The sequence below is a fragment of the Ostrinia furnacalis genome, unplaced genomic scaffold (assembly GCF_004193835.3).
Source record: "Ostrinia furnacalis isolate ACB-3 unplaced genomic scaffold, ASM419383v2 OfSCF7590, whole genome shotgun sequence".
NCBI classification, from domain to species: domain Eukaryota; kingdom Metazoa; phylum Arthropoda; class Insecta; order Lepidoptera; family Crambidae; genus Ostrinia; species Ostrinia furnacalis.
The window spans coordinates 428,057-449,692 of NW_021137829.1; the positions used below are offsets into that span (position 1 = coordinate 428,057).

Here is a 21,636-nt window from a genome sequence, read left to right on the forward strand (position 1 = left end):
CATACATTTTGTACGTTATACTATTGTTGACACTTGTTTTAAGGACAGAGGACTTAATTTAAAAGTTTAGGCCCACTTGAAAATAGTTATAATACTACGAGTACGAATGGAATTCCTAAAAACTTAGTCATAACAGCTGAAAATAGTTATAATCGTATAACTCATAATTTATACGAAAACAAAGATATTTCCTAAGAACTTAGTTATAGCCACTGTAAAAAGTAGTTTAATAGGCTAATTATTATAACAAAAATTAGAAGAATTGAAAACTAGACATATTCCCAAAAAACTTAGTAATAAATGCTGAAAATACAAGACGTTATAATCGTGTACCTTACTCGAAAACAAAAAGGCGAGAACTGACAATATTTTATAAAGAACTTAGTTATAACAGCTGAAAATAGTTATATTCGTATAATCATCATAACGAAAATACGAAGAATAGAAAAATAGCCAGATTCCCTAAAAACTTAGTCCTAACAGCTGAAAATATTATAATCGTATAACTAATGAACACTAAAAAACAAAAAGCAAAATCTGGACAAAATATGTCCAGTAAATAGTAAAAATCGTCTAATAATTATAACAAAAGTAAGAAGAATTGAAAACTAGACAGATTCCCAAAAAACTTAGTAATAAAAGCTGAAAATAGTTATAATCGTGTACCTTACTCGAAAACAAAAGGACGAGAACTGGGCAGGACATATTTAGAAAGAACATCATCAATGAGACACGCTGACAAAAGTGAAAAGTAACTCACCAAATTCCCAAAAAACTTAGTAAGAAAACCTAAAAATAGTTATTTACTTGAAAAAAATCAGACCATTCTTAAAGAACTTAGACATAGCAGCTGAAACCCATGAATTAAGACATTTTCCCCAACTTTAGGCTCTTTAAAACATTTCACATTTATGTATTTAAAAATGCGTGAGCAAACGCTATTTCTAGCGCTTAATTCTCTCGCTTTAAAATAGTGCGTTTACGTGCAGACAAAAAGGAGTCTAGCAAAAATCGCGCGGGTTGTATAAAACGCGCGTGAACCGACATTTTTTACGAGAAATAAGAATGTGATTTAAATACTGATTTTTTTTCTTTACAGAGAGCTGTCCCTGATGCACCTTGAGGCGTTATGTCGCTTCAAGGCTGCACACCCACACCACGTTTTCCCGGCTCTGTACAAGGAGCTATTCTCCCTTGACAGTGTACTGGACTATACCCACGGTTAAGTCCCACGTACGCTGTCCACGGAAAAGGGCTCCAGGATCGACAAAACGATCCGCTACTGTCGTTTAGACTGCACGACAGTCCCAACAAAACCTCGGATGTCCGCAACAAAACATTGTTAACCTATTTATAATTGTATGTATGTACTTTGAGACTGTTACAAGATATTTACGTATAGGTACGTACGTACAATATTAATATTTAAAGTTTATTTAACCTTCATGAATATAATTAGATTCGTTGCGGCTGTTCGGGGTTTTGGAATTTCAGAATTATATTTTTTGTTACGGTTTTATTTCTTAACAAAATGAAACCTGTTTTCTGGATCTTCGCATGAGTATACAAGAACCAAGGTTGTTGTATGCTCATATGAAAATAACGTAATTAATTATCATAAATTGTATGTAACTTTGATGAAGAAATAATAATTATTATATAAAGATATAATAATAGAAATAGAGTTTTTATTAAGAAATAAATAAAGGAGTTATAACGATTGTAGCGAGGTAATATCACACTTTGTTTTAAGCGATTCGTTATAATAAGTCTTTATTTTTAACAGTTTTTTTAAAAAGAGAATTGTAACTTGTTATTTATTTCAAATGATTATATTATTGATGTTTTTTTCCTTTTCAATGTAGATTTTGTATAAGTTGTAAATTAAGAGTAAACGATACTGCCCATTTATGTATTTCGTTAGCTTTTTGTTTTTTTATATTAATATAAACGATTTTTAGTTCAAAATCAATTTAATGAATTGCGAACCGTTTTCGCGGTTCGCTAAGTCAGCCATTTGAAGAAGAATGCAGAACAAAATTTAGTCGTAAAATCATCATTAAGACAAATTCTGTGAGGTATTTTTAAACTTAAATGTGAATTTGGCTTGAGACACAAATCAATAACACTATCAGTCCGACTCTAGTACTCCCGGATTGATTTGTTATTGGTTTTGGTTCTTTAGCAGTTAAACTGCCAATTTCAGGTAACACGACTCTAATAAAACAATCTATTCTTATCATATCCCTGGGCTGTGAAAGAGATTGAGTTTTATAGTCAAATTCACATTTGAGTTTAAATCTTCCAGAATTTTCATGGACATTTTAAAAATAAATAACATTACGGACAAATTTCGTTGTACTGAAAGCAGGCAATTTTATTTACTTTTTATAGAAATGTAAATTGATCTCATTTTTTGCACATTTCTTCGCTTGGGTGCCATTTTTGGATGATATCTCACATTTTTTGCATAATATGAGAAAACACAAGACTAAAAGCATAATAATTGCATTGTTGTATTTTTTTATTTCTATAAAACAAAACAGTATACGTAATATACCTTATAACAGCTTAACGCGTCTTATTTTGTACGTACCACGAATAAATGTATTTTTAGTTATTTTTTTATATTTTTTTGTTAGTTTTTATTAGAAATTGCCTGCTTATTAATTAGAAATATTAATAACCATCATTTTTCTAACACTACGCTAAGTTTTGTCAAATAGCCTTTTACATATAGACTGGTTTATATTTAATGTTAAAAAGTATAAATCTTAACTCGTATTTGTAAATAGCTATTAATCATATGTATTTTATATTAAATATTATTATAAGGTTTAATGGGTTATTTTTAATTTTACATTCTTTTTATGGAAACTATATTTAGCACTGGCCAATACAAGAATCTCTATTCTTGTATTGTCGAGTGAGATATATAGTTTCCTTTATATATATTATATATATTTATAATTTTTTGTTAATAAATCTGTTATTGTCTATAATTTTTTTGTTTTATTTTTTCTTTGATCGCTTTTTTTTACCTTATTTTGCGTTATATAATAGATTGCACTATTATTTTACATGAAATTATATTAACATAGGATTAATCAGTCATAAATAGTGAGAAACATAATAGAGATAAAAATATACGGGTGGTTCAAAATATTATTTTAAAATATAATATCATAAACTATATTTCTCATTTGTTTTGACTACTGTTAATATTTTCGAAAAGAATTAAACATATTAACAAGTGATTTAAAGAATTAAACACAAAATTGTTCAGAAAATATGCATACATGCATTTTTTTAAATAATTATAATAAAATTTAGGCGCACGTTTTAGTAAAATAGAATCATTCGAATTTGGATGGGCGATGCCTAACTCAGCTACCAGTTTTAAACTTTATTTAAAAAGCTTATAAATTATTTTAAATTCTAATTTTCTCAAAAGAAGAATTTGTCATAATTTGAATAATATTATCTCTCACTTCAACATTTCAAAAATACATTAACGCTATTGTATTTATGATATTTGTAAGGAAAGTGAAGATACAAAACTTTTATGTACCTAAAGTAAAGATTCAGAAATCGAATCTGAAATCACTTTTGTGTCTTTGGAAATAATCTGGTTTTACATAATTTTAAAGACTTTTATTTGTGTAACTTATATTTAAGTTATACTTAGTTTTTTTCTAATAGAGTTAAGATTTGGGCATTTCCCATTGGGTATTAATTTAAAACAATAACGTTTAGAGCACTAAGACTGAAATTCGGCTGAATATCCAAAATTACTAAATTAATGCCTCGAGTGAATGATAAAAAGTAATTTCCATGAAAACCACTATTTATTTTCTTTACCCTGTTTCTCTGAAAATATCAACGAACAGTTAAAACGTAATGTATGTCTTTTGTTTCATTCAATTCCAGATGAATATGAAAATAAATGTAACATCTAAGAAAAACTCGAGGCCTGCCCTAAATAAATGAAACTAAAGCAGTGCTGACTTCATTTGTTTAAAAAGCCGTGTCCATTCTATTAGAGAATTTTAATATGTAGACTTCTATTGGTGCAGAAGTATGGAGAGTGAATAACAAGATGCGTATTTTGTCCCTTTCGCACGCGTACGAAGAGTATAGTACGATAGAGATAGAAATAGGGTACGTTTTAACGCTGGGTAGTATTTGTAGGTATTTCTAAACTTTTGTACTATGTTTTGCTAAATTTTCACTAAAATTTAAATATAGATTTGGACACGTAACGTTTAGTATATTAAAAATTAAATAAAAATGTATTTTGGAAGTGCAAGAGTGATAAACACGGGAATAATCGGTAAAAAATGAAAGTTTGTGTGTTGTAGATTACTTGTACAAATTGTTTTCTTTAGCAATCTATCGTTTTTTTTATTAAAAAAATGATTTGAGAAGAGCTTCTATTTTTTACGATGCCGGATTTACGGGTATCTTACTTAAAACATAGTGAAATATAATAAAAAACAATTTTTGTATATTGTTTTTCTATAAGATGATTTATATTATAATGATATTGATTTGTTATTGAAAAGTATTAAGTATTTTTACACATTACCTGAACATATTGTGAAGATGAACAAATATAAAACATAATATATATGTAAAGAAATTCAATATATGAGAACATACATATTTATGTGTGTGGGTCGATCGAAAGTTGTATTGTAATGCAGACAAACCTTTTTATCTTTGATTTTATTATACATTTTGGTTCTCAAATATATAAATCCTGGATTTGGCAACCTTCGATCGTTCTATGCATAAGCTTTGTTGATTTATGAACACAATACAAAACCTTGTACCTAAGTATAGTTAACGTGGAGTTTGATAACCAATAGTAAATAAATGTTATTGTTTTTATTATTATTCTCGAATCACTTGCAAGGAGACGTGTTTTATTTGTACACACCCCATTTTTATACACCTTTAACATTAAGTAAACGATAATGGAGAAAGAAATCGTCCGATCCCAGAAAAAGTATAACAATAGATAAATATTTTTAAAGAAATACAAAGACAATTGGAGCTAAATTATATAAATGTTTTACAAAGAACCATTACAAAACTTTGGAGTGCCATTTGGTTCAGGAACAAGGTTAACGATTCTTATCTAATTTTTTTGGTAGGAAATGCGAAAAACTTCTACCAAGCGTTGCCTATCTCAGCCACCTGAAGACAGCTCAGAGGCGTGACGAAAAAAGAAAGGAAAATCGCACAAAAGGAATAAATAAATGTGGAAGTCCCCACAGCCGAGTAGCAACTCTTAAAAATATTTTTTTTTATGCTATATAAATTTTTGTTAATAAACCTGTTATTGTCTAATTTCTTTTGTTTTTCACGAAAGAAAGAAATATTGAAACCAAATTACATAATTAACTGGCAAAAATGTGACGTTCTTAGCTTCACTACTGGACACCGGGCTTCCAAAGAAAAGGATTCTACATCGACAGGGCTGCGCTGCCAGCATCCATTTATTAATATAACCTGTAACAATACACACACACAAGGTCCTAGAATAGTACTACCCTATCTCTTCCCGAGAATGTCGTAAGACGCGACAGAGGGATACAGATCCCAGAGATGACTCGTGCAACCGAGTTGAAACGTTGGCAAGGTATACCTTTTTAATAGTGTTTGTGTGTTGCCAAATACCATACTATTGACTTCAGATCTCAGAGGACCGACAACAGCATCCCATTTGATATCATGATATACTGCGATCGCCAAACCGTGTTATTATTATCCTCCAAGATAACCTATCTTGTGGTCCTAGAATAGCACCACACTTTGTCCTTATCAACTTAAAACCGATGTGAAACTCGCCGAACTAGAGGAAGAATTGATCAGGTTTTGGAAGAACTATGAACGAACCCAAAAATATTACAAATAAAAAAACAGGTAATCTATCTTGTGGTCCTAGAATAGCAACGCCCCATATCTTCCTAAGGGTGTCATAAGAGGCGACAAAGGGATCCCGACACCGGAGGATTATGATAGGCATGATCCTACCGCATCATACATACTACATAAAACTATCGCTCAATATATTTATTTAATTTTAGGTAGGTACGTGCGCTGTTTCTAGAAGAAACTTAGTGAAACTCCTTATGAAGTCATAAGCCTATCAAAGGAACCTGTGCCGAAAACCTCTACGTATAGATCGAGTGCTGTAAGTTTTTCCGAAATGGATTCAGATTGTATTATTTTATTATACATTATTTATTTTCTGCTAACCCTTCCATACTGCGTAAAACACTGTGTATAGTTAAAATTATCTTCCAAGTTTGCATAGCAAGAAATTCATTGTTGGTCCTAAACGAAAAACCAGTGGTAAAAAATTACAACTACACATAAACAAGCGTGGCAAATATTTAAGGTAACAGTTACCCCGAGAAAAAGAATTGAGCAGGTTTCGGAAGGATTGTGAACGATAGCGGCAGAAAAATATTAAAACACAAACATACTAGCAGTAGAACTAGACCAGGCAACCTGACTGCTGTCCTAGAATAGTAATGCCCCATCTCTTCCTGAGGGTTTCGTAAGAGGCGACTAAGGCATCCGATTCAAGAGGATATTTTATATTGGATTCATGTCATTTATTGCGATCGCCGACTCGCCTTCCAAGCATGCCGATTAAGGTAAAAACCCCTCAAGGGAATGAAATCCAAAAAACGACATGTAGTCCCCGGCAGCCCTACTATCCTGGACTACTCAGTCACGGTAACGGTAAGGGTGCGAAGAATCATTGGCAGATGCCAGGGTATCAACCCCGATGATCGTTGGCCTTGGCAACTTATAACATGCGCACATTGTTGACTGACGTGAAACTCACTGAACTGGAGGCACATCTAAGGAAACGAAAAAATGGAGCAGGTTTCGGAGAACTGAACGACAGCGGCAGAAAAATATTCAAACGCAATCAATCCAGCTGTGGTGCTGGAGTAGCAAAACCCTATCTTTTCCAAGGTGTCGTGGGAGGCGACAAAGGCATCTATCTATTATCAGATTATGAAGAACAGCCTACCGCCATGCGTCATACTGCATATACATACTACATAAACCTGTAGATAAAATTGTTTTTCAAGTTTGCCTTTAGTACATAGCGATAAACTCATTGTTTGTCCTAAACGAACGAACAAAACGAATCGAACGTTTAGGAAGAACTGGACGTAGTTATGCTACAACGTTCCAACCCACAAGGTGGTCAAAATTGAGTTTTCGAGCCCAAGCTAGGTATTTTGGGTCACCCTATCTAGTGCTGAAGACACTGACTCTCTTACGACACTAATTAATGAAATAATTAAGCGGTCCCAATGATAAAACGATCCAAAAGATCTAAATAAAATCTTATAATGTGACATTCCATTTGGAACGTTATGTTTTGATTCGTTTTGGACTGAATACAATGAAAATAATGATCCAATCATTTTGGAACGTTTTACAAATAACTAATTTTAAATGTTAAAAAAACCGGCCAAGTGCGAGTCGGGCTCGCGCACAAAGGGTTCCGTAGCAGCAAATATAATAAACTTATTATGTCAATTTAATCAACCTATCTCAAAAACTATAAGAGATACTTTGATCAAACCAAAAATCGTTGAAAGAGTTAATTAGCATGCATCACCTCTATTTTTTTTAGAATTTTATACCCCGTAGTTATAAAAATAGAGGGGGGGGGACATACTTTTTACGACTTTGAGAGCTGATATCTCAAAAACCGTTCACTTTAAGAAAAATGTTTTTTAGAAAACTTTATATCATTTTAAAAGACCTTTCCATTGATACCCCACACGGGTATGTACATCGAAAAAAAATTTTCATCCCTCAGTTACATGTATGGGGGGCCCCACCCCCAATTCTTTTTTTTACTATTTAGTGTCATAATTTTGTAGCGGTTCATACAACACATATTCCCATCAAATTTCATCACTGTAGTACTTATAGTTTCCGAGTAAATCGGCTGTGACAGACGGACAGACGGACAGACGGACAGACGGACAGACGGACAGACGGACAGACGGACATGACGAAACTATAAGGGTTCCGTTTTTGCCATTTTGGCTACGGAACCCTAAAAAAGTGACATTCCATTTGGATCGTATGGTTTTAATTCGTTTTGGACTGAATAAAATAAAAATAATGTTCCAATGTACCTGGAACGTTTTTAAAAAGGCTTTTTGTTTGAAAGTGGTTTGATAGAATGTTTATGTCCGAATTTACAATGGCATACTTTTAAAATAGCAGAATTTCTTTTGGAAAAATTTCATTCTGCATAGGTATATTAAAGTGGGGTCCCGTTGCAGTGGGCATCTTGTTGGTGAATGGGTGGCACTGCTCAGTTTACTCTCTTGTTTTTATTTATTTTTTTCTTCTTCCATTATTATGTGCCACTGTCATGAGTCTATGTAATTGCCTGTATTTGTGTGATGTCCATTGTAATAAATGTATCTTTCTTTCTATCAATGATGTTTTCAGTTACAGTACACTTAGTACAATTAGTTTTCCGCAACATTCCTGGACAGGATATACTAAATAAACGTCATGCAATCGATATTATGCAGAATATTTTCAATATTGCAGAAATTCTGCCATCTGCATAGTATGCCAAGTGGAATGGTACCAAATAATCGTGGTACTAAATAAAAGTTATTCTAATCGATATTATGCAGAATATTTTAAATATTTCAAACTAAATTCTGCCATCTGCATAGTATGCCAAGTGGAATGGTACCAAATAATCGTGCTACTAATTAAACGTTATGCTAATCGATATTATTCAGAATGAAATTTTGCCAAAAGAAATTCTGCTAGTTTAAAAGTATGCCATTGTAAATCTAAATAATGTAAAAGGAGAAACTGACTGACTGACTGACATATCAACGTACAGCCTAAACGGTTAAACGTAGGCACTTGAAATTTGGAAGGGACGTAGCTTAGGTACCGTAGAGGTGCACTAAGAAAGGGAATTTCTCCGAAATTCCCACGGGAATGGGAATTAGCGGGAAAATCCTTTTGTATGAAAAATCTAAACCGCTTAAGTTAGACGCTTGAAATTTGGCATGCAAGTACCTTAGTAAACTTAAAGCTTAGTTACAACAGGATATTGCAAAATTCCGACGGGAACGGGAGTTAGCGGGAAAAAGCGTACCACTAGTTAGCGGGAAAAAAAGTGGTACGCTTTTTTTTGGTAGCGAGTAGAACTGAGTAGTATGTGGGTCGTTCAACTTTTTAACCGACCCTGACGACTTTTGGCCTTGCCAACTTATAACATGCGCACATTGGTGACTGACGTGAAACTCACTGAACTGGAGGTAAATCTAAGGAAATGCAAGAATGGAGCAGGTTTCGGAAGAACTGAACGACAGCGGTAGAAAAATATTCAAACGCAATCAATCCAGCTGTGGTGCTGGAGTAGCAAAACCCTATCTTTTCCAGGGTGTCGTGAGAGGCGACAAAGGCATCTATATATATCAGATTATGGAGAACAGCCTACCGCCATGCATCATACTGCATAATATACATACTACATAAACCGTTTGGTGTAGTGGTTCAGAACGGACTACTATGCCGAGAGGTCCCGAGTTCGATTCCCGGCCGGGCAGAAATTGAAATGATGAATTTTAATTTCTGTGACGGGTCTGGGTGTGACTATGTATAATATTTATGTATTTAAAAAAAAAAGTATATAAGTAGTATATCCGTTAAGCTAGCACCCATAACACAAGCATTAAGTTGCTTACTTTGGGGCTAGCTGGCGCTGTGTGAAATTGTCCAAAGATTTATTAAAAAAAAAAAACCTATAGATAAAATTATCTTTCAAGTTTCTCCTAAACGAACGAACGAAACGAAACGAACGGTTTCGGAAGAACTGTGAACGATAGCGACTGAAAAACATTCAAACGCTAATCCAGCTGTGGTGCTGGAGTAGCAAAACCCTATCTCTTCCTGAGTGTTTCGTAAGAGGCGACAGAGGCATTGAGATCGCAGATTATGGACAAAAACCTATCGCCTTGATAGGTGGTAATGCCATCACACTATGATCGGGAACTCGTCTTCCAATCGTGGTGATTAAGATAAAACCCCCCTTGATGGAATAAAACCAAAACATGGCCTGTAGTCACCGTCAGCCCCTCTATCCCGTACTACGCTGTCACGATAATAGTAAGGCAGGGGATGCCAAGAATCCCCGGGGAGCCAAGGATCCCCAGGGTACCAAGTACCAACCCTGACGACTTTTGGCCTTGGCAACTCATGACATGCGCACACCGGGGACTGACGTGAAACTCGCTGAACTGGAGAAAGAATTGAGCAGGTTTCGGAAGGATTGTGAACGACAGCGGCAGAAAAATATTGAAATACTAGCTGTAGTACCAGACCACGTGGCTTCTAGAATAGCAATACCCCACCTGAGGGTAGTAAGAGGCGACTAAGGCATTATACTAGATCTATAGATCTCAGATTATGGCCTATCATGCCATGAATATATTCATTGATTTTTGGATATCACAAGCATACTATGCTAGGATACTTAGGATACTTACTATGTATCCTTACAAAAGTTTACAATGATGCAATAAAAAGTTAGTCTTCTTTCAGAGTCTCACTAGAAGTTTTTTTAGTACCAACCACACGATTTGTTTGATACACAAATTTTTTTGGTACACACCACACATTGTTACAAAGTCTGATATTATATATAAGACAAAAAAAATTTTAGACAATAACAGATTTATTAACAAAAAAATATAAATAAAGTAAACTTTTGAAGTTATTGTCTATATTTTTTTGTTTTATAACAACGATAGAAATATTGGGACCAAATCACATAATAAATCATTATAACAATAGTGTTTCCAAAAACTTTCAGCGCCATTTTGTAGCACTGAGGCAGGAATCTATCTTAGCCACCTGATGTCAGTCATGACGGAAAAAGAAAGGAAAAAGGAAGAAAAAAAAAGAAAATAAATACAGGTCGAGGAAAAACCTGCATATAGATTTGTCCCAAGGCAATTTTTGTTCTAGGTGAAAACTCACGAAGGACTTACCAGTCATGAGAAAGGTTGAACTAAGTGCCCCATTTCTTTTGCAAAAAGCTTAACCTAATTTAATGATAAACATTCATAATCAAACATAGTACAATATAAACAGCACAAGAATAACTACATTAAAAAAAGTATTTTTATACGTTAACATACATGTAACAATAATAGTTGAAAAATATATAAAAAAATAAAAGCAGTCAAGTTTGTGATGTTCATATTAAAATTACTACATTCAGCATAAATTATTCTTGTAAAAAATACACCTACTGTTTTGTATTGTAGTAAATGTTACAAAAAACCCCTTGACTAAAATCAGGGGGTTACGTTGTAGTAACGTATTTTTTATCTATTCGTCTCTCTCTATCATAATAATATTAAGATTCTAGAAAGAGCGATAGTAAAACATAATATAACTAACTAGTGTCAGAAAAAAGTGACCATGTAACTAAGTATATTATATTACCTACTTAAATTATGTTTATTACTATAATGTTTATTTAATATATTATTAATAGTTTATTATAACTATAAAACTATTCTATGAAGACTTCATAATATCTACATATCCCCATATGAACCTGGTGATTTTCCACTGTAGGTAGTAATGTCCGTATAACATTAAGTATGCCAAAATGAATAAAATGGGGAAGAATATTGTACCTTGAATCTTCTCCAGAATTGGATAAGGCCATAGTCCATGGTTTGCGTTCACGTGGAATATCCTGGAATGAAAAAAAGTAGTAAAATAAAATGCAGACAACCAATCCCTACTTATCTTACTAATATTATAAATGTGAAAGTTTGGATGTCTGGATGTCTGGATGTTTGTTACTGTTTCACGCAAAAACTACTGACCGGATTTTGATGAAACTTTACAGTATTAGGTATTGTTTATAACCCAGAATAACATAGGCTATAATTTACGACGATCTGTGACAAACTGAATTTCACGCGGGTGAAGCCGCGGGCAACAGCTAGTAAGTAATAATGGTTAATGTTAAAATTTATGCAAACAAGCATTCTGTGTTTATAAAATATGTTTTTTCCATGCTTTCTATGCTGTCGACAGCTCTAACGACATGGGTAGCCAGTCGAAACTCGCTAATCTCAGGAACTACATACTAGTTCGATTTGAAAAATTATTTTTGTGTTGATAGCCCATTTACCGAGGAAGGCTTTAGGCTATTTAACATCACCCTACAGCCAATAGGGGCGGAGCTTTAAAGAAAAATGTTGCAAAAACGGGAAATATTATTCAAACAAGTTGCGTGCACAGCTAGTTATTATTGTCCTTGGAAAAGTTATCTAACAAATTAAAACACTTACCTCAACAAATAAGCTACATATACCATGCTGAAGAACACTATATACTTCCTATGTGAGATAGGAATCTTCCTTGGTAAAAAGATTAACTCCCAAAGTACTACAGGCAGTATGGCTATATGCATGATGTAGTTGCTTTCGTCAGGGAAGGCTCGGTCTATGTACTCGGGGTAGATCAGGTTCCGATCGTAGAGGAATATTGGCCAGAATATGTTGACAATGAACTGGAATAAAAAAAAAAACAAATGTACCTATTTGTCTTCGAAACTTATTATTACAATGACATTTGTTCCAATGGCGGCATCCCGTTGTTTGCGGGATCCCATTTAGTTTATTATTTTTTAATGGTACTAACATTAACAGATATCCCATACGATTCATTCGAGTTTCCAACACTGACCTGTGTGTTCACACGACCAGTCAAGTTTTGCGGATCCTGTATTACTGGACCATGCAAAACTGAATTACCGTGGAGGAAAAGGGCCCTTATGCTCGTTTTCACCATCAATTCCTAATTTTTAATTGACTCCTTATGAAAAAAATCCTGTTATGTAATACCATTAGGGGTCACTTAAACATTAGGGATTGAGAGTGAATACTCCTGTATAGAGCACGATCTAATTTACTAGAAGTTAGTGGAGGATTCTACACTCCCCTCCCTAGTTATGATGTACTATATTTTAACTTAAACTATCATTATAAAGTTACATCATCATTATAAGGTTAGGTTCAGAATCCTTGCAAGAACGCAAGTGTACCTATGTAATATTAATTTTGTTATTAATTTATTTTCTTAGTTACTTTGTTTTAAGTTATAATGATGAAACTTACCATTGATGAAGGGCATAAAAGAGCTCCAAACACGTATTGTCTATATTTCATATATTTTGTCAGTTTTCCATGGTCAGCATCATCCTTCAAACTCTTCAGGTCACAGTAAATACCAAAAGCTGCGTACATGACTTGAAACACCTGAAAACACATGAGAAAATTCAAATTAGTTTATTCAGTACATAATACCCTTTCCACGGCGCTTATACACGTCCCAAATATAGCTTGCCCTACCACCACTTCGGGACAACATTATGGGCTGGTGCTGAGAAGAAGCGGCGGAAGAAACACAGTCACCTTTGTCAGCATTAAGGGGCAGAACCAAATCTAAATATTATTTGATTTAAAATATAGGGTAAAAAGTTTAAGGCTTCCCCACTCGTCATGCCTAGGCGTGGGCCTCCCACTAGGTGGACCGACGATCTGGTGAAGGTAGCGGGAAGTACCTGGATGCGGGCAGCGCAGGACCGGTCTTTGTGGAAATCCTTGGGGGAGGCCTTTGTCCAGCAGTGGACGTCCTATGGCTGAAAATGTGATGATGATGATGATACCTGATGGTAAATCAGATGCTGCCTCCGGTTTATCAATCTGTGGCCTGCATCCAGCGCTTTTCTGCTAACTTATGAGGGCGTCGATCCACCTTGTGGGTGGACGTCCCACGCTGCCCATCCTGGTACGTAGCATCAAATCCAGAACTTTGCTGCCCCATCGGCCGTCAGTTCTGCGTACTATGTGCCCTGCTCATTGCCACTTCAGCTAGCTAATCCGTCGGGATATATCAGCGACTTTAGGATCTCATCATTTTTGATTTCGAAAATAAACTTACAACGTTCCAAATGGTGTAAAAGCAGTCTTCCAAAAACGCCAAGGTCCTGATCTCAGGGTCATCGGAGCGGCTCTTCAGCGCAGTTTTGATGACTATAGTGTTCCCAATATGGAGGACCAGGGTGACTGCGTACCCAATGATCCTGTAGTGAGCCAGCTGAGCCATGTTTCTGTTGAAGAAAATATTGGTTAAAATAATACACTCGACCGCTAACCAAGCTAAAAGAAGGCCAAGTCGCCGGATTGAATTTTAAATAGTCAAAGTCAAAGTCAAAATTTCTTTATTTGTATAGACTATTAAATAGTTCTTACAAATCGTCAAATATTTTGCTTTTAAGGAGCCTCTACATGTCTCATAATCTTTTTACCCTACCAGCGCTTCGAGACCAACATTTGGCAAGTGCTGAGAAGAAGCGCCGCAACAAACTCAGTCACCACTGTCTGCCGGTTAATATAAATAAATAGAAAAAGCAGTAGTAGGTACATTTGATTCAGGAGAAGTTCACTGAATTTACCACGCATTCTTGTATGGTGTATCTTATAAGAATGGGTATACAAAATTGCGTGGTATATTAAACAAGGTAGTAACGTGCTAATATCTAGACTTACAGATTAAGATACTTAAATAGTAGTAGAAATGACTCACATTAATTTTGAATAACTAATATTTTTTCTTTCTGCAGCTGGGCTCACTCAAGATTCTAAAGTAGATTTATTTGACTTGGTGTGTAATTTATTAATAAAACATTGAAGGAGGGCCCAGTTGCCGGAAAAAATATCTAAAAACTCAAACAGACGACTTGGCCTGTGGACCAAGTTAAAGAGGGCCAAGTCGCTGGAAGACTCAAAAAAAGGATCGGACATAAAAATCTGCTATCTTCAAAAGTACGTACCTGACCTAGCTTTATGAAACAAAACATACTGGAAAAACTGGCATTGTTATTTATTTTAAAATTAAAAATATACCTTAAATTAATTTAGTCTTATTTCGTAAAGCTAGCTCAGATACTTTTTAAGATATTAAAGATTTTCTAAAGGATCCTTTTTCTTTGCTGCCCAGTGTATAATGTACCAGCAAAAGCTGTCAGAAGGTATATTGCATTAATTAATTGCATTTACGAGTATGTTATTATCATAAATCGATTAATTAAAAGAACAATAGATCGATTAAAAGATTCCGATGACACAGTTAACTGTTGCCTAGTTGAGTAAAAACACGTCTCATTGAACAAAATACTCCTATTATCTACAGTTATGTCCTTGATCTCTGTACATTACAAAAAACTAATTCAAATGATGTTTCATAGACAGAAAAACCATAGAATGTCTCGCATACCTATTGGAAAAATTATATTCAAGATTAATATATCTAATTTGTAGATAAAGTACGTCATAAGACTGTCAATGAATATATTTATTTATTTATACAGTTTTACCCAAAACGTCCATCAGCGACAGATGTATCAATGCACAATTTACATAAATAGGTGTTTAAATACTATAATATTTAAATATACATAATTATATCCTGTAAATAGTAATAAATTGAATTACACTGTATTCATTAGGTACCTACATCTTCATCTAAACCTATGTTTCTATTCTAATATTATAAAGCTGAAGAGTTTGTTTAAACAAAATAAAAATATGTATAAACTTATTTTACTCAAAAATAAAAGTGTGTCCGTGAGGCAAAGAGGCAAGGATGCTGGCTGCATTTCCTCGCTGAATGGCAATACTAAGCCTTTGTGCAAGGAAAGAGCCAGCATTTAGATTTTCCGAAATTTTAATTAATTTAGGGGAAATGGTCCTAAACAGTAATTTAGCATTCGGTCCCCAAGGTCCGAAGGTCTCGACACCAAAAGGCGCAAATATCATTAGAAAGTGACTATTATTCAAATTCAAATTCAAATTATTTATTGCATGTCACATGGGTAAGGGTTGACAGGAACATAATATTGAACATGTGACGCCCAGTGAAGGCGTTGCAAAAACTTAAAAATAACATTAAATAAAATAGAAAATTATTTGTCAAACTTAAATAAACAAATAAAATTAAATAAACATTAAAATTATAAAATCAAATAAACATTAAAATTAGAAAAATAAATACTATTAAATTATACAATTACATTATTATTTAGTTATTAAAATATTATTATTATTATATAAACAAAGACAGACCATTGCAAATAAACAATTATTCTATTCTATTCTATTCTACATAATATTTTCATTAATTGTAATTATAATTATACTCATATATTGTTTGGTTGAACGCGCTAATCTCAGGAACTACTGCTCCAATTTGAAAAAATCTTTTTGTTTTAGATAGTCCATTTACCGAGGAAGGCTATAGGTTGTCATACCATCAGGCTACGATTATTAGGAGCAGAGCGTCAATGAAAAATGTTGCGAAAACGGGAAAAAAAATTGGGCTATACAACAGAAAAAAAATGTTAAGGCCCGATTCGACCAAACTTTTTCCGGGAATAACTGCTGGTATAACTGGCACATTGACAGTTTCAGTATGGGAAACTCTTCAGCTCAAAGGTGACTGACTGACTGACATAGTAATCTATCAACGCACAGCCCAAACCACTGGACGGATCGGGCTGAAATTTGGCATGCAGGTAGATGTATGATGTAGGCAATAGGCATCCGCTAAGAAAGGATTTTACGAAACTTCACCTCTAAGGGGGTAAAACGGGATCCACGCGTACGAAGACGCGGGCGGCCGCTGGTAAGTAATAAAAATAATATAATCGTTCGTTCGTTCGTTCGTTTCAGCCAAATGACGTCCACGGCTGGACAAAGGCCTCCTCCAAGGTTTTCCACAATGCACGGTCCTGCGCTGCCCGCATCCAGGCTCTTCCCGCGACCTTTACCAGATCGTCGGTCCACCTAGTAGGAGGCCTGCCCACGCTACGTCTTCCAGCCCAAAAATAATATAATATTTTAAGTATAGAAGATGTAGGTACATACATTGATCATGTTTTCCATTTTGTGTGCATGTAAGCAAGTCCTTGAATTTCAAATTAACAATGTGAAGTTTAATAACATTGTATTTAATAAATAAAATGTTATTAAATTACAATCGATGACGTGAGAGACTTCCGAAAATACATAATTAATAATAACTATCTTCTCAGATCTCAGGGCGAAGTTCGTTTGCTGATCATCACTTTCCATCAGGTGAATGCAAACTTGGAGTGCAGGTGTGGTTTTGTTCCCCAGTCGACGAAGCACACGATGTCGTGCCCTGCGTGCCCAAACAACTGCACGCAGGAAGATTTAATGAAGGCTACTGACAACGCCATTCTTGTGGCGGAGTTTTGGGCCGACGCTGTGTAGGTTTGTTGTCGACACGACAAGAAGAAGAGGTGAATGCAGGCCATAAGGTAGGCAAGGTGTGTAGATAAAGCCCGCTCAATACTTTTTGTCATTATTATTGTTGAAGGTACCTTTATAAATAACTTGAAAAAACTGCCTAAGGTGGGAATCGAAGCTACGACCTTTCGCTTGCCGGGCGACTGCTCTTCCATCTGAGCTACTTAGACACTGAATGAACCAGTTGAAATTTTCAAGTGTAATACGTTGTTGCGGCCGTATTTGTTCAAGCATTTGTTTCATCAACGTTGGGTAGTATTACCCACCCATACCTTGAAACACCACAATATTAACGGTACTATTCCCACCTCTCGTTTCCACCGCTGCAACTCCTGTGTAGCCAGGATCTACAGCTCGACCGCCATAAAAACCCAACCAATGAAGGTCAAGTTTATCCCGGGGGAAAGTTAAACTGTCATTGGACCCGCAACGAAATTACACTACAATATTGATCAAAACTCACAGTTGAATGCTGGAACTCCTGATCCGAAGGCAGGCCAAAGAATGAGCCTGGTTATTCTTGACAATGTGGCTAGCCTTCTGTGCACCTTCCCCCAAAGCAGAACCTGAATCAAACGTTTTATTTCATATGGTTTTATTTTAAAACTAGCGGCCGCCCGCGACTTCGTACGCGTGGATCCCGTTTTACCCCCTTCATCTATCTTACGCGGTTTAGATTTTTTGATACAAATGTTTTTTCCCGCTAACTCCCGTTCCCGTGAGAATTTTGCAATATCCTGTTGTAACTAAGCTTTGAGTTTACTAAGGTACCTGCATGCCAAATTTCAAGCGTCTAACTTAAGCGGTTTAGATTTTTTATACAAATGTTTTTTCCCGCTAACTCCCGTTCCTGTGGGAATTTTGTAATATCCTGTTGTAACTAAGCTTTAAGTTTACTAAGGTACCTGCATGCCAAATTTCAAGCGTCTAACTTAAGCAGTTTAGATTTTTCATACAAAAGGATTTTCCCGCTAATTCCCGTGCCCGTGGGAATTCCTAAGTATCCTATAACCTGCCCAGGAGTACGAAGAATAATTGTACCAAGTTTCGTTAAAATCCGTCAAGTAGTTTCTGTTTCTATAAGGAACATACAGACAGACAGACAGACAGACAGACAGACAGACAGACAGACAGACAAAAATTTTACTGATTGCATTTTTGGCATCAGTATCGATCACTAATCACCCCCTGATAGTTATTTTGAAAATATATTTCATGTACAGAATTGACCTCTCTACAGATTTATTATAAGTATAGATATTGTAAAGTTTCATCATCATCATCTCAGCCATCGGACGTCCGCTGCTGAACATAGGCCTCCGATGCTTTCCATGCTGCCCGGTTTGCCTGCGTCCAGCGCCTTCCTGCTACCTTTACGATGTCGTCACAATTTTATTTAAATGTTAAGTAAGTACCTAGTATAATCATAGCTAGTTTAATATAAAATATGAGTAAAAGTTTTTTATTATAGAACATTTATTTATAATCATATATCATAGCATAAGTCATGCGATTATTCCCTAATTATGTAGATAATAGTTTTTAAATTAATGTGAATAAACATCAAATTACAGCTAATGATAACTTTACCAAATTCACTTTAACCGTTACGAAAATTTTCTAAAACTACCCTCTTTTAAAAAATCCTCAAGGAAAGGAGAAAATGATCAAGGAACAAAACATAACATTTAGGAATTAGAAAAAAATGTGCTAGACTTTGATTATCGATTTTTTCTTACAGATCCAAGAATAGGTTATCAGTCTGACATAAATCTTCATTTATCGATTGTTCATAGGATGTTTATAGGTTTATAGTCTACACTTATTAAAACTAGTATTATTAATACGCTTTCAAAGCATATTAAAATAAAATTTCAATAAAAAATAGCTCATTGTCTGTCGCAAGAAAAAATCTAATTATCATAATTTAATCAATTTTTTTTTTTAAAACAATAATTTTTTTCAACTTTTCATTCATCATTCCTAAAGAAAAGCCTAAAAAATATGAATTTCCCTGAAATTCTAAAAAAGGCTTTTCTGTACGAAAAAATCAGACGTAACTACCCTATTTTACTAAAAAAAAATAGGCACTCATTTACGCACTATGCCGTAGAAAATGATTCTTTTACTCAAATTAATTCAATGAACTGCTTAGTAATACTAAGTGCATAATCAAAAAATGAACTTACCCCTTTTTTCTTCGTAAATCTATTTATTCACCATGGCATGCGACTGCAACTGGAGTTCAAAAACGACTGGCTTGTGTGGTCGGTTCTGGCCATTTTGTTAAAGTGATGCCCTGCAGTGTTTACGGATTTTTTTTGGCCGAAATTTTTAGCCGAAACATTTTTTTATGCAAGGCAAGGCAGGTATTTTATTTTATTTATTTATTTATTAATAAGTACAGTTACAGTACATAGAATACCACTTAAGAAAAATACAGCTACAAATCACCTACAAATCTATGAACCAGTCACAACTGCACACAACTATTCATTATTATTATTATTTATTTTATTTTATTAAAATCACTTTAAATTATACGACAGAACAGCATTTAGGCATAAAAGCTATATTGCCTCTAAGGTAAATTAACATACGCAACATTTAATATCTAACATTTTAACTTTTCTGAATTTCAGCTAATACAAAACATGCATGCATAATTTAATTCTGAATTCACTCGCTTCGTTTTGTAAACGTAGTTACTTCGCTCCGTGAAGAGATTTCGAAATAAACTCTGTCACCAACGTTAGTTAATTGTCTGAGGTCTACTGAAATATTATTCGATTATCTGGACTGTTCTTATAGCCTAAAATTTATCAGTGTGAAGTTTTCATCAAAATCCGCCCAGTAGTTTTTGCGTGAAAGATTAAAACATCCATAAATCTTCACAAACTGTTTGTCACATATTAGGCATTTTTTTAATGTTTTAAGTAAGAGTTACCTATGTCTATACTTGCCAAAATTAAGCCTAGGTGCAGACCACCGATTTTAAGTTGGCCGATAGTTGGACCCGATCGGTGTAATGTCACAGAATAAGTAATAGTACAGGTACAGAAGGATTACTCCGCAAGACGATTTAAATAAATGCGAGTCTTGTTACGACGCGATACAGTGGAATTCAGCTCGCACAGCACTACGTACCTACAATTTTATTCACCTACAAGTTTTGTCTCTTTCTATCGCGTGCCTCTGAACTCTTCTTACGCTGTTAGGGTTGCTGTCTAGTAAAAAAATAATTAATCTACTTATTTGTAATGAGGTACGTATGTAGGTAAGTATGCATTCATCATGGAAAACCTTGGGAGAGGCCTTTATAGCAGTGGACGTCATTTGGCTGAAACGAACGAACAAATTCTGAACAGTTGTCATGGTAGGTTAGGTTCCTATATTATCCTAAGAATTATTGATTATTACCTACATGGCCAACATACCTTTCAGCATCTTTGGGAAGCGAAAAAAAAAGAAGATAAATCCGGTAGATTTCTTTTCGAATTTAAACACCCGAACGCCGCACAATATTTCTTTCTCTTTATGTCCATTTTTAAATAATACTTCGATCATAGAATTATAATCATACTACAACGCACGCCAGCGTCCTGACGGGCGCGCGCGTGACACTCGACTGATATAATACCCGCCGGCGGGGCGCTTCGCTGTAGGTAATTATCGGATGTACCGCGCGGAGTGAGCCAGGCCTGGTAATGTGCGCAATTTCATACATTTCATACATCTCCATACTGATCAACAGCCTTCCCAACTATCGGCCAACGAAAAGTCGGTGATATGCGCCTAGGCTTAGCTTTGCCGATTTGGTATCGGCCGATTCTTCATACAAATTAGAATCGAGCCCAACTATCGGCCGACTCTGTAGTCGGCGGGAAGGCCGGGAAGTCAATTCTAAAATCCTTTTTATGTCTTTATTTTACCTCGTTGTCAAAATATAGTACAAATATGGCCGATGCACGTTTTAAAAAAGCCGATCGCCGAAATCGGCCGAAATTGAAAGTTGCCTTGACATACCGATACAAGATCAGCTGGTAATCGTGCGCATAATATTTTTTGAATCTACGACGTGTTTTAAAAAAATACTTGTAAGAATGATAATAATATTATTTAAGACCTAAATAATTTTATAATAGGCTAGTTTCTGTCCTGACTTTGCTCGGTTTTTCGGCTACGGGAACCA

At 34.8% G+C, this 21,636-nt stretch overlaps 2 protein-coding genes across 5 annotated transcripts in view; one reads left to right on the forward strand and one right to left on the reverse strand.

Annotated features, from left to right (window-relative positions):
* The window catches only part of Hr3 (nuclear hormone receptor 3 ROR-beta), a 135,922-nt gene extending 133,894 nt beyond the window's left edge, over positions 1 to 2,028 (forward strand). For all 4 annotated transcript variants that reach the window (XM_028321996.1, XM_028321997.1, XM_028321999.1 and 1 more), the window contains one exon: positions 1,100 to 2,028. In XM_028321996.1, coding sequence (XP_028177797.1) covers positions 1,100 to 1,226 — 127 coding nt within the window. In that variant the 3' untranslated portion in view covers positions 1,227 to 2,028. The remainder of the gene's footprint in view (positions 1 to 1,099) is intronic.
* A 9,555-nt stretch (positions 2,029 to 11,583) lies between these two features.
* LOC114365428 (androgen-dependent TFPI-regulating protein) lies at positions 11,584 to 19,716 on the reverse strand. Its single transcript, XM_028322006.1, has 6 exons — positions 19,634 to 19,716; positions 17,908 to 18,010; positions 14,056 to 14,224; positions 13,230 to 13,370; positions 12,402 to 12,622; positions 11,584 to 11,797 (listed from the first exon to the last, which is right to left on the reverse strand). Exons 3-6 carry the CDS (start codon positions 14,218 to 14,220, stop codon positions 11,614 to 11,616), a joined length of 711 nt encoding a protein of 236 aa, XP_028177807.1. The 5' UTR covers positions 14,221 to 14,224; positions 17,908 to 18,010; positions 19,634 to 19,716; the 3' UTR covers positions 11,584 to 11,613.
* Between the last annotated feature and the right edge of the window lie 1,920 nt (positions 19,717 to 21,636).